Source organism: Drosophila gunungcola, assembly GCF_025200985.1.
Source record: "Drosophila gunungcola strain Sukarami chromosome 3L unlocalized genomic scaffold, Dgunungcola_SK_2 000003F, whole genome shotgun sequence".
Lineage (NCBI taxonomy): Eukaryota > Metazoa > Arthropoda > Insecta > Diptera > Drosophilidae > Drosophila > Drosophila gunungcola.
Genome location: NW_026453179.1, coordinates 697,143 through 712,012, shown reverse-complemented (window position 1 = coordinate 712,012; position 14,870 = coordinate 697,143). Strand labels below are relative to the sequence as shown.

At 38.2% G+C, this 14,870-nt stretch overlaps 1 protein-coding gene across 1 annotated transcript; it reads left to right on the top strand.

Annotated features, from left to right (window-relative positions):
• Nucleotides 1–9,625: 9,625 nt before the first annotated feature.
• LOC128258529 (uncharacterized) lies at nucleotides 9,626–10,236 on the top strand. Its single transcript, XM_052990179.1, is given in 4 exon segments — nucleotides 9,626–9,922; nucleotides 9,925–9,986; nucleotides 9,989–10,193; nucleotides 10,196–10,236. Coding segments are annotated over 4 exon segments (384 nt in total). The 5' UTR covers nucleotides 9,626–9,846.
• The last annotated feature ends 4,634 nt before the right edge of the window (nucleotides 10,237–14,870 follow it).

Genomic DNA, 14,870 nt, shown 5'->3' with positions numbered 1-14,870 from the left:
TATTACATATCTCGACCCGAAGGTCGGAGCATATCGGGTTCGGTGTCAAATGAATCGAAGTCAAGGGGAAATAAATGTGGGAAGGTGTGTGACTTATGGACATCCTGTGATTTATTGGTTATGTTTGCAATGTGATATATTGGAAAAGTGAAAGCTGTCACTTATTTCAGTGTGTAATCATCGATGTTTATCGTTTTACGATTTCCTTTTAAAGTTTTTGCAATGCGACACATACACATTAAATATATAATTTTTGAGCCAAATGGTGTTTTTAGGTCGAGTTTAGATGGGATTGAAAGGAAAATTGATAAAAAGAAATATGTGTTTAATCTATATTGCTTTATTGTAACTTAACCTGAAATTTAAATAAAATTTAAAACCTCATAAATATATATTTAAAATATTTTTGCCTTGATTATTAAGTGTTTGAAAAACCTTAAGCCAGATGTTTTATTTATTTGTATTTCGTAGCCCAATTTGCTCACAATCTTGATTTTACTAAACAAATACAAATTATTGAACTCCTTTTTCTGTAAGATTTTTAGTTTCTTCCTTAATATTTGCATTCTAAATTACTTACAATCCTACTGAAATTCGTCGTTTGACCCAATTCCTGCCAAACTGAGTTAGCATATTCGATTCACCACTCGATTCAGAAGTTATTATCCCCAAGTGATTTTCTCAAGTCACACTTTCATCAGGGGCAACAAGTAATTTGACTACCGAAAATTCCTACATTCATGTCGTAATAACTCACAGAACCCAAGGAGATTATGTGTCTCTTTCCCAACATATCTCTATGCTACTCACACTCAATTACAATGCAAACTATCAGCAATAAAAGCAAATTTCCTTTACCCTCGAGCAGGATTTTCGGTCACACACAACCACACGCACACGCACACGCAGTGTGTGTGAGCACCAGAGAATTGTAATAATTTTTGTGTGTTTTATTTTGTATGTGGGTCATGTCCTTATGAAATATTCAAATGTCCTGAATTACGTATTTATGCCATTTCCACTCTTTTATTGTTCGGCCTTCCAGTCCCCAAGCAAAATCCTTTACCCTTCGAAAAAAAAAAAATCCAATTGTAAATGCGTTCAGTGCCAGCTTACGTGTGGGTGCCTCAATTCCGTTATTGAAAATTGACCAAATATGTGTGTGAAAGCAGAAGACGGATGGCATGCAAAGTGTTTCCCCTTTTTTTTTTGGGATGGGGGAGGGGGGCAGGAAAAAGGGAAAATGGGAAATGGAGTCGGATGAAGGCAACAAAGCGACAATGACAGCAACAAGAGCTGAGGCAATAAAACACACACGAGGGCATAAAAACAAATAAATTGGTAACATTTTCACAACACCCACACCCACAAGCCCAATGGCAAACACACTCACACACACACGGACATTGGTAAATCCGCAACGGAAGTTTTGCTTTTAAATCGATTTTGATTGATTTTTCTCACTGCCGGGAAATGCCTTTCGGGCACACACACACACACATCCAATCTTACACACACACACATACTAGGGTATCACCGAGTTTTTCACTCCTGTTTGTCAATGGCTGTAAAAATAAAATCAAATTGTAAATAATCGAGTCGCAATCGTCGCCTGTTTGTAAATATATATATGAGCATATATTTTTGCTTTTACCCTTTGGCGGTGTTCCACTTAGAAAGAAAAGCAAGGGGACATATTTTAGGCGATCATAACAGCCAGGATATACTCTTTTAAAACAAATGTACAAATTTACCTTTAAAATCACTAAATGAGAAGCTTAAAAATTAGTTACTCAACATTAAAATAAATAATATATTTCAGTGAAATTAAACTAAATCTTCCTGTTATATAAACATCCAAATACTTTAATTGATTATATTAATTAATATTTAAAACAATTTATATTTTTTAAGATTTTTTTTGTCTAGTTCGAAAAGTGTAAAAGTCGTAGCTCCCATTTAGTAGGCAGTTAAGTTTCGATTTTCTGATCATTTCTTACCCCAAAAGGTCAACGTAAAAATTCCATCCTCATTTTATTTGCACTAAAATTATTTGATTTAACCCTCGCACTCCCCACTCACCATTCTTCCATTAAGAATGCAGCTATGAAAACCGAAAACCTTTCGTTGTGTTTAACTTTATTTATTTATATTTATTGAATGTATATCGCTTTATTTCAATATCATAAAAAACTTTACACCATCCTGGGAGGAAAAAACAAGCAAACTAAAAGCCCGCACTAACATTTTTAATACAAAATCAATAAATATAAAAATATATGAGCGAGTTGAAAAAAATCATAAATGGATGTGTGTGTGCGCTTGCCAGCTCATACAAAAGCATAACTATGAGTGGGAAAGAATTTTTTTATGATGCTGCGGACTCATAAAAAGCGCATAAAGTGGCCTTAACATGGCATAAAAAACGCACTCGCAAGTGCCAACACAGTGGAGGGGGTCAAAAAGGGGAGGCAGTGGGTTGAAGAAGTGTCAGGAGGGTCAGCAAACACCATCTATGGTCCCAGCTAGAGAGCATATGTCTGGGGAGTAGCCACGAAAACATGGCAATAACAAACGATAGCATATGTCCCACAAAAAAGTAAATCAACTTAACCAGGAATAGTGAAGGATAAGAAAAGAAATAAAAGCACGTTTAAGGAATTTTAATTGAACTGAAGAACACCTTGGGGATCCATAAATCGTTTAAGTAATTAAACTTAAATCTAATTTTTAAGCCCTTGAGACTGAGGTTGACCGGAATACTTAAGTTACCTTTTTATGCTTTTTAATACAATTTATAGCTGTATCGAGAATTCGTTTGTTTAAAGTTTTTCAGCTTTTGGCAATTAAAAAATCCATTAAAGTTATTTAAAACCTTACCAAAGGAAAAATGCTTACCTACAAAGGGTCCTTAACTTTTATCTGAAGTTCTTTTAAAAAAAATTATTTCAACTTTAAAATAAAATTATAAAAATAAAAGTTAACCATAAATCGAAAAATCGAAGTGAAAAAAGCTTTTAGATATATAACGTTCTATGTAAAAACCCAAAAAGTAACCCTTTATTATTTATACTTATTATAGTTTACTCATTATAATTATTCAGGGGTGGTCCATCTCCATTATTTCATTATCATTTCCATCCAATGAAGTTCCCAACATTTTTCAATATTAATTAAGTCATTTCCTTTCAAATTGTCTGATAAAGTTTGCGCTTCCTTTCTTTGTTTGCCACTTTATAAGGACAAGAGCACCCAAACCAGTGTTTTTGGGTACATTTTTTGGTAAAACTTTTTGGGCAATGAATTACCATTTCCACCGGCACATTAATAGTTCGAATATTTAACCCCTTTGTGTGCGTCTGCCTCAAGACAACCCCATCGTCTGCCCCCTTTTGCCCACCGCCCCTATAAAGAACATAAGTCAGCATTCAAAGCACTCAATAATCACACGTACACTCGAATTTACATATCTACATCAGACATCGTCAGGTCGTAATTAAAATATCACGCCCAGGCAAACAAAGGGTTTCGGTTAGGTGGGATTTGGCAAGGGAGTGGGACTTTCTTGCCGCCAGTCAAACAAATAATCTTTAAAACCGATTTTTGTTTTTAATAAAAAGGTCTTTACAAATATTTTAAGCCGCTCATCATTGCCTTCTGTCGCTCCTCTCGATGGCAACCTTTTTTTAAACCATTTCCATTTGCCCCAACCCAATCTGCCACTCGACGCCCAGCTCCTTGTGCATTAAATCAAAGAAGCGTAGCCAGCACGTGTCTGAAATATGCATTAACACACCACCATCACCATCGCAATCAGATGTGGAATCAGAATCAGAATCAGCATCCCATCACCCACACTCTCTATGGCGAGAACCCATGCCACGAACAGATCACACCGGCATTTGCCTTAACTCCGAGGGTTGGAGAATGAAATCATTTTTAATATTAATTGCAGCAATCGAGTGACCATGACAACAGCGAGAGCAACCCTCAAGGATCCCGGGCACCCAGTAAAATAAAACAGAAAACACCCATCAAAGTGGTTTGGGAGCAGCAGTAGCGACTTTCTTCAACCACCCGTGACAAGTCGCTGGCGGATGTGGCAATTGAATTTTGGTACTGCCATTCTGGCAACTGTCCGTTAAATAAAACCCCAGACAATATTTGTTTGTCGCTTAAGGGAGGTCCTTTTTTTGTGTCCAGACTGGGCCTGACAGCTAAATGAACCACTGAGCAAGTTCGATTTGTGATTGCCGGCAGATTAATGGACTTTGTAATGGAATCTGAAAAGGCTCATCTGGGGGATAGGCACAAAAAATGAGTCAACCAATTTAGTATGTAGGGTTATAAAGTTTTTTTTTCCACATTCACTTTGATCTCTTTTGTCATTGTAATAGACATTGCAGAACATTTTTGCCTCACAAAAGCTAGAATAATTAATTGCCACTGTTATTATTTATTTAAAGCATTGGCACTGGATTTAATTTTAATTAAATGATGTACATTAGCATTTCATGTGCTCTTAGCAGTAATAAAATAATATAATTAATTGGTTTAAAAATTAAGGTCTTTATGTTAAAGGAACATTTAAATTAAATGGTTAGCTGAAATTCACTCAATTTAACATCCTCTGGACTTTAGAACAAGTAACTGAATCTGATTGCCTGGTACTTTGCAGGGCTAAAAGCTCATCTTTTGCCTTCTTGCTCTCGTAACTTGAGTTTCTTGCCCTCGGGGCAGCTCTACCCCTAAGACTTTATCCGCTAAACGATTTTCTTGGGATCCTCTTTGTGTCGAGGTGCTCGGCTTGGGCACTTGCTCTCAAGCACATCCCACATCCACTATTCTGCAAGACCACCCACAAACCTACTCAAAACCCCTTTTACAGAACCCGTCCCCAACTCCCAAGCTCACACACAAGTAAACGATAAAAGCACAGTCGTTTGCCAACAACAGTAACAATCAGTAGCGAGAGGATGCCACCCCCTCATCCCACATATGTAAAGTAGACTCCTTACACTTAAAAGTATTGATATAGCCAAAAAAATGAGAAACCCGATTTAAAAACCGTATTTTATTGAATCAATTGGCCCATGTTTATATAAACAAATATTGATAGTTTCAATTAACTCTTTAGTAACTAATCACAATACTTCAAATATTTTAAATGCTTTGTGCAATGTGACGATCATTTAATGACAATTTTCTGTATCTACGTAGTCAGTAACTTACAGTTATTTATAAATGCTATTAATTGTAAGCCCCTTGCTAGCTTATTATATTAAAACATTTATTCATGCAAAATAATTTGTTGCTTTAAAGTAAGTGTAGTCCATAATTTTGCGAGTGTATTACCCCACTTAGTCCAACCAGCAACTCAGACTCGCAATCTGAAATCCAGGAGCGTCTGGCGCTTCGACCCACTCGCTGTTGTTCTGTCACACTCGCTCGCCAGCTGTTCGTTCGTTGTTCCGTTCGCCGTTCGGTTCGCCCGCTCGTTGGTTGCGTTCGACTAACGCGGGAGTTGACTGGGCGCTCAGAATTCACAGGAAGCGGACCTTACGGAAAAATTCCATTATCGGAAACCCACCCGAGAGACAGAGAGAGAATAAGAGAACCAACTCAGGGGGGTGGAGAAAGCAGAGAGAAAGCGAGAGCTAAAGTTGAAAGTTAAATTGAATTGAGGTGGGCCAAGTGTGGCCTGGAGGGTAGAGGGTAGCGCATAGGGTTGAAGGCCCCTGGGGTCCCTTCGGGTGGTTTGTAACTGGCGAGAGGTGGCGGGAATGAATTTGTTGGGCCATCAAAATGACTTTCAGCATGTGGAAGCCGCTGCTTAGCATGTTTCCTGACAGGCCACGTGCGGCAAAAGGAAAGAAAAGAGAGGGATATAGACAGAGACAGGTACATATAGCGAGTGGGATAGCTAACGAGAAAGGTCCTTCTCTGTCTCGCTCGCTACTGTTGGGGTACTGTGAAAATGAGGCGCAAATTTTGTGGCCGAGCAAACAGAACAGGAATAAAAGAAAAAGGTTCAACAAATGGTTGCCAACATAAGCCGAAACCCCCAAAATATAACAGACCCACCCCTCACACTATTTAGTAATGATATGAGGGCAGCAGAGGGGTAGCGTAGTGGTTAGTGTTATGTGGTATATTAAGAGGAGTTTTTCTATTTCTTTAAGGTACTTGCTTAGTGAAATATTAATAAACATATATTTTCAAATTAACCATCTTAGTTACTAAATATGATTTACTCATATGTTCTTATAATTCCCAACTTGAAATTCAAGGTTAATTTCTATAAATTTTACTTAAGACTCATTATTTATTTCAAACCAAACCCGATGTTGCATTTGTCTTCCAATCTCCACTCAATTTAAACATTTTCCCATCTGTTAGGGCTCTGTTAGCATAATTTTTCCCTGGCTTCTGTAATTTCATGGTGGTTTGTGGACTTTAACGGGTATCGGGTATCTTCTAGTCCAGCTCTTTCGGCTGGGATATCAGCAAAGAGCAGCGAGTAGAAACCATAAGACGAAAACGTACACACTCATTGCTTTTCCATTTTCACCCCCCTTTTCCGACCGGCTATCTCCCTCTCACACTTTTGGATGCTTGAAAATTATGTCAACGAGTTCTGTTGATTTTCCCCCATTTCGTTTGGCTTTTATTTCTGGCCACCCTCTCTCGTCCTTCCCCATTTTTCATCCTTTTTGTTGTTTGCCAGCTCGGCTTTTCCCCCATTTTCCTCGACCGTAGGACCGGCGTTGGTTAATTACATTTTACAAAATTTGCTGTCAAGCAGTTAAGTTGGGTTAAGTCGAGCAAACGTCGACTGCGGCAGAACGACATTTTCTGCTTTCCCTGCTGTTGGTAATTTAATATTCGATTTTCGTAATTTTTATACGCTGACCTTTTTGCAATTGTGGAATTTTCCTTTTTAATTATTTATGTGCGGTTGTTCGGCTTAGGGCTGGGGGGCCTTTTGGGGGGCGTGTCATCGTTTTTGTGTCCGCCGCTCTGTTCTGCATCCGCAGATTAAAAGGAAAATCGTTTTGTATTTAATTATGCAGTCAGGTGATGGTAATTGGGGATTGTAATTCGGAATGTTCCCTGTTCGCCGAGAGTGGGCGGGAATGTTTGCATAATGTTTACACGTTCTGCGAGTGGGCGGGTGATACTCTCTGTTGACCATTTCATAGAGTAGCCCCTGAATATACATACCTCTTATGTACACCCACTGGTACATAAGTAAATCCCACATTTTGGTTAACTTTCAGTGTGTTTGGCGAGTGGAGAATTCAGCAAAAATATTTTTAAAAGCTCAAGTCAGAGCAGGCAAATACAGACAGAGGAAAAAATTGCATGTCGCCGAGGGACAGGGGCAAAGTGAGATGGCAAGGCGGTAAAGGAGGGGCAGGTGGAACTGGGGCGGTGCAAGGGGAAAGGGGAAATAAAGTTAAGTGAACAACTCAAGAATTTTTGACACTCTGTTCATATAAAACTATAACTTATAGAATATTTTAACCATATTTTATTGACCAAACAATTCTGTAAATAAATAAAAAAAGGTAATAAAAAACAAATATTTAGAGATTCCCATTTTATCTACACATTTAAAAATATATATAGTATTTTATTTTTCGGTTTTAATTGAGATTTATAAATTTATTTATAAAACTTACACTAAAAAAATTCTTAAAGGTTCAGTTATAATTATAATTATTCAACAAAAACGAAAAGGAATTTAATCTGCTTAAGAAAAAGACGGAAAAGAAGAAAATTTTAATCGTAAATCAAAAAATAAAATTAAATTTTGAGAATCGTATGTAAATATATTAAAGCACCATTTTTAATAACTTAAGATAATTAAATGAACAAATTAGTTACAATTTAAAAGTTTAACAAATGAATTCTTTTGTTTAGTTTTGTAGCTTTATATTTTTTAATAGGTCACAAAATGTTTGTAGGTATTTAGCAAGATCCTGTTTGTAGCGTAAAAAGAACTCCCCTAGCTAACGCAAAAGACCACCCAGCAAAAAAGGAAAATTGTGGCGCAAAATGTTACGCTTGCATCGAAACGGTGGAAAAATGTGGAAAGGGGGGGGAGGAAACTGAGGATTGGGTTTTTCGCAAAGGGGGGAACAGGGGTGAATGAGGAACCGAGGGAAAGCGAACATGTTGGCTCCTACAATGACAGCAGCCTGCAACAGCCGGCGAAGGACGTTGGGGTGGGGGTGGGAAAAGTGGGCGAAATGATGGCAAAGGCATTAAGCTGCGCCCACACACACCAACAGCGAGGGACATTATAGTCAGAAGGCGACGGATGCGTTTTCCATGAAATACTCACACACACACACACACACTTACAAATAGGACGACATACTTTCGCACAGAAGAAGAAGAACTTGGCGCGACTTTCGACTACGTGAAGCTGTGAGCTCCAAAAGCGAAGAAAAACTCACACCCATACGTGCATAAAGCACATATATCCCCAACACAAACTCACATACATACACACACACACTTACAAAGACGGAGAGGAAAAATGGCAACATAACTGTAGTGAAAATGTCAAGAGAGAAAAGATATTAAAACGTATTTGACTTCTGTGAGTTTTGGATGTAGCAATGGAGCGCTAGGAGGGGGCAGGGGGGTTAAGGGTGGCACAATGAAAAATATATAAAGAAGCCGCCTCTCACACAAGCACATCCGCCTGCACACACAAGCACACACACACACACACACACACCGAAAGCGAGCTTATGACAAAAATAATAAAAATGGCTCAAGAAAAGAAAATGGCAAAAACGAACTGAAATAAAAAAGCAGCAACGCAAAAAAAAATAGAAAAAAAATAAAAAAGCAAGAGAGAAAATACAAGTATAAAAATGAATTTTAGATGACAGGCAAAGCAGCTTGCTGGATGGGGAAAACACGGGCGGACTGGGTAAGGTTTGTCTTTGCAGTTAAGCAGACAAGTAAATGTTGTCCTTGTTGTTGTCCCTACACCACCCACTTCCCCCGCCTTCACGGGGGCGTGGCAGGGGAAAAAAGAAAACCAGAGGAGGAAAAATTGTGGAAAAGTTTTATGGCCAACAGCAGCAAAATTGCAATATAGCCAAGGAGAAAGGTGGGGGCTGTGCTCTTGATGGCTGTGGAAAAGAGGATGCGGCAGTGACAAGGATAAAATGTCAGAGATGGAATGAGAAAGGAGCAGAGATGAAGAACTAAAAAGGGAAAAAATGGATGGGAAACCAATTTAAGGAAGAAACTGCTCTGTAAGACATATGAAAATCCATTTGGGAAATAGTTAAATAAAAGAAGGAAAGGTAGGGTAATATAATTCAAGAGGTTTTGCCTAAATGTAAAATACTGAGAAAAAGGTTTATGTGTAAATAAATACTTTCTTATAACCTATTTCGGTGTATTAATTAATTTGTTTATAATTTTGCTATAATATTTGTAAAGCTTTCACGTAAAAGAAAAAAAGGTTTGATAGAAGTATAATAAATTAAACTTTGCTAAGAAGTAACACCCTAATTTTTCCCAACAAAATGTCTTGCCTAATGCGCTATAATATTTTCAGACATTTCTCAGGGGAAAAAACTGTCAGCATATGTTCCTTAGGATTTGCGGAATACCCCAAAGATGAATCCAAAAAGCCCTCAAACGAAAACAGTGAATTGGCGAGAGACAAGGCATAAAAAATAAATGAATGACATAAAAATAAATCATACGCCCCATCGGCCACCCAGTAAAAAGTGAGCCAATACTGTAACCATTACCCACGCTGCAAAATCACACTACCCCAACCCAACGAATGGATGTCCTCCCCGTATTTTCATGGCGCTAATAAATGCTTATCGAAGACGCATAAAGCGAGTAAATTCGCAGCCATTAAACGAGCATAAAACTCGATGCCGGGCCGAAACAAAATTGTGGAGCCGACAAATCAAAGTACAAGCCTCAGAGCCTCAGGTCCATCCCCTTTCCCCAATTTCCCTGCCATGAAATAAAACCAGGCAACAATGAAACCCAAAGCGGCTCCCAAGCGATTTCGATGCGGGCATTCGTCGGTCGGTCCAAGGAATTGGCCACCCACAGACCCACACACCCAAACCCGAACCCCGGGAGGACCTTCCCTGAATCCCCATCCTCGGCACCTCCTGCGCCCCATTTCAACTCCCCTCCCTGCGCCAACACTCGCTATATAACCATCTTACCCAACGTTGACAGCATACAAAGTAACTTAAATCGAAACAATAAAGCGGCAACTTTGTACCAAGAAAAAATGCAAAAGAAAGCAAAATGAACACAGAAAAAACGTAGAAGAAAGCTGGAAACGGAACAGGGAGAAGTGTAAGAGCTTGGAAACAACGACAGCGAACTTACCCTTTTTACTCGCAATTTTGTACCATATTTTAAAAATCGTATTAAATGGTAAGAAATCTTATTTTGACAAATAAGCCATAGATCAAGAAATAGCTTTTACTTAAATTTTAAATTTGTTAAAAGTAAATAACATATAAAATGTAAATTTTATTTGCGAATTAGCGATCAAGTTGGCAAGCTTTTATTTTAATTTTGATGCCTTTACCAATCAAGAAACTAACATCAGAAACTATATAACAAAAAAAATAATTAATTTAATTCTCGAATTAAACGATTGACATTTCTCAGCGCTTAAAGTAAACGTAACTAAATACAACCCACTTTAAATTAAAAAAATATTTTAATTTTTTCCAACACAAATTTTGTCATATATATTAAACCGTTTTGTTGCTTTAATTATACTTTATAATATTTTTAAAAATCAATTCAATAAAAATTAAAACATAAAAGCTATTATAGTTAAGAGTATTCAAAACGCCATTTAATGTCACTTATTATTCTGCCGATCGAAATTCCCATACCAAGCGTTGGTATTATTACAAAAAACGTAAGTAAAGTCGTGAAGAAAAGTTCCCAAAGAAATTGAACTGGAGAGAGAGCATTTCGAGGAAAAAGGGCGAAAAAGAAATGTAGAAAAGCGCAAATAAATGAATGAATAAAAGCGCCAAGGATAGCGAGGATACCGTACAGGCAAAAAGGACTCAATGGGGGGAAATGGGAGGCAAGAGAACAGAGTTCCACAAAGAAATTACAAAATGTATGCAACAAAAAAATAAAAAAACGGTGGAAAAGACGGATAAAAGAGGGGGGAATATGGGGTTAGGGAGGTGCAGCACCGCTGGAAAATATTAATAAATCCCCGCTACTGCGAGACACGAATACATTTTCCTTACCTCCTCCCTCTTCGTCCATTTCCTTTTTACCAGTGCACCATGCGTCGTATGAGCAATATATGGTGAGAATCAGCACTGCCAGCACCGAGTTCAAAAAACAATACGGCGGAAAAACAGTGCAAACTTGTATTTTTTTAAACATTTCATATTTAAGCATGGTTGAATCAGGTTCCCCATAATATCATCTGCAGCTAAAACATAGTCAGTAGTCACTTCAGTATTTACATTGGAGACTGATGCTATTTGAGTCAGCTTTTAAATGAATTAGCCAAGAAAGCTTTTGATTTTTAAAACCTTAAATTCATATTTAATTTTGTTCATTTTTTTCAGATTGTCTAATTGACTCTATCTATCTCTATTTTGAGTTAACTAAATATGTCCTTGCTTTACCTTATTAAGTGATATTTTCTTTGCCAGATTTTGTTTTCTTAATAAACACAATTTTCTGGTAATTACTCCATTCACATAATTTAATTTTTGACAACCCATTAAATTTCCGGAACATTTATTATCCCTAATTTATGATACATTTTGTTTACTCCCTAGTCTCTATAGTTTACAATCAATTTATTGAGATGCTTATCCCCCAATTGCTCTCAACTAATCATCCGCTTGTCCGCCCATTCACACCCCGCCCACACACCGCGACGCCCACCCCGCCACACCACCTCTTAAGCCCACAACCCACGACCCTTTGGAAAACCGCAGCCTTCCGGACGGAGTTGCCACTCGAGCGACCACTAATCATAACGATAACACCTAATCAACCGCAACTCGGTTGGCCATCCAGCGATTCCGAATTCGTAATCCGGACGGAATCCGGAATTCCAATCGAAATCCGTAACCGAATCCGGGAGGCGCCCCCCCACCGTCCACACCGCCCACCAAATCGAAACCGAAAAAGGTTTCGGGCTAAATTAAATGAAACGTTGATAAGGCGCAAAAGGGCGCACTAAACGATTAAATCGACTGAGCGAGCAAATGAGAGAGTGGCTTTCTCTGCCGCCTCGCGACCACCACCCCACGAGGTCACCCACTGCCAGGGGGTGGGGGAGGGAGGTGTGTTCCATCCACCCACACAACTACCGCCGACAACTGACCCGTGGACCTGACGGAGGGCGGACGTGCCCGACTGACTTTCGGCACAAGTGCGCAGCGATGGCGAAAAGTGAATTTTCCGCTCAGCGCTTGGCTGCCGTTCGGTGGGTAGGGGACGCGGGGCGAGCCGGAAAATTGCCAGCTGAAGTAATTTCCAGAGCCGACTGCAGCCGGGAGAAGTGTTTTTCGGGAGAACACGCAAGGCTAACAAAGCAAAGAGCAAGGGTTTTTCGAATATCATATACTCTGCATTTCCATTACAATATCTGACTTTTTTTAGTTTGAATCAAAGTTGTTTAATATTTTTTTTTTGTTTAATTATAATTGTAAAATAATACAAATTGTGTCTTTACCATACAAAACTTAAAGAAAAATATATAGATTTTGATTTTTAAAATTGTTAAAAAGCATAAATGTCATTTTTTAAGCATCACTTAACAAAACCATTTCTTTATTTAAACGTAATTCGATTTATGGAAAATCAATTATTTAATACAAACAAGTGTACATTTTGTAAAGTGGTAATCAAATTAAAAAAACAGTTTTTAACAGGTGTGATATTTGTAACAATTTTGGTCTAATGGCCTTTATACTCAAAGTTTGATATGCAATCAACCTTTTTACATCTTTTGACTAATTGACTCGATTTTGAGTTAACTAAATATGTCCTTGCTTTACCTTATTAATATTCGATCAATTATAAATAGATCGTTAACACATTAAATATATTTAAGTATATATAATTTTAAACTTAAAGTTACTCTAGATTGGATTAGTTACAATTTTAATTATATACCTAATATAACTATAAGAAAGTTTGACTAACTCACATTTTCTAATTTTCATGAGACAAACTTCCAGCATACCTCCAAGTACCCCAATTCGCACCCATAACTTAACACCATCGAAATGGGTGGCGTTCGTCAGGGTTCGTCTTAGTTCGGTTCGGCTCGGCTTTTGCTCCGCTTGGTGGCTCGGTTCGATTGTTCGACTTGGTTCGCACGGACACAATGCCACTGAATGTATATATTTCCAGCGTTTCACGTGCCAATGCGCATGTGAAAATGCCAAAGGGGGGTTTTGGGCTTGTCTTGCACTTTTTGCCCGGAATCCAAAACGTCGATTTGATTATTCTGAGCGCCTGGTCCATCGGCAGCGTGTTGCGTTCGTGTGTGACGTTCTGTGCGGACCTCGGACCGATTCCGTCCAGCGGGGGTCTGAAAACAGGGGCTTTGGGACTCGGGACTCGGGACCCGGCAGCATATCACCCGACACTCTAAGTGAGTCCTGTCAGTCCCGTGTGCTGGTAATTGCAGGACCCCAGCCTTGTTGTGCACACATTTGCTTAACTGGACTTGATTAGGTTTTCGAGGTTAGATACATTACGAATTATTCAGCGCACAGCGGGCGGTACGACCACCCACCCGAAGACCCCCTTCCCGGGATTGGATCTCCATTTCCACTCGGCCGATCCAAGCCCACTTGTTTGGGCTGCAGGCGAATGTTCGTGCGTGGTTTGCCGCTCGGTGTGTGCTCATTGAATTATTTCAAGCATGCCGAGCATTTATAAGCACTGAAACCAAAACTGGGGCGGAAGGGTCGCACAATTAATATAATAATTGCAACTTATTTACAAAAAATAATTAATGTACTCTTAAATTTGGAGGCATTAAAGGTACATACTGAAGCGGGTATATATATTTTGAATTCTATGTGTGTATAATGGCAAAAAGAGGTTTAATCTCATTAAAAATTATATATGATTTATTTATTGTGGCCTTCTAAAAGGTATGATGGGCTTACGATTTCATTTTGCATTTATTTCTAGAAAATATCTCTTATTTTAACATTAAAGTACTATTTATTTCTTAACAATAAAGACTTAGTGTTATAAGTAACCTGAGACCACAAAACTTAATACAGCATTTGGACATACAAAAATTTGGTAACAAAATTGTATTTTGTTTCGGAAAAGTCTTTTTTACTATATATATTGGTCGTAAGAGGTCAAGGCATAACTAAATTAAACTACTTTTCAGTCACATTAACCACAATTGTCTAAATTTATTTTAAGACATTAAAAAATGTTTTTTTTTTTATTAAGAACCGTTTTATTTAATTTAAAACAACTAAACATTTGTCCAAATTATTAAAATTCAATTTTGTTATAGCAAAATGTTGACCATTTTATAAAACAATAAAATGACACGTGTTGTATTCATATTTTTTTATGGTGCATAAATTATTGTATGTGTTACTGGTTGAACTTCCTCAGCTGCTGCCTTTTTTGATTGTCTTGTAATTGCGTTAGGATGCGAACTTTGTTATCCTTGCCACGTAGCACATAATTGTAACCATTAATATTTTATTGGGTGGTGGTTGGTGTCTGTCAGCCAGCGGAACGTTAATGCATTGTTGTGCCAAGGCAAGGCATCATTGCCCCCACCACCGCCGAGGGTAAGTTTAATTAATCGACGACCGATG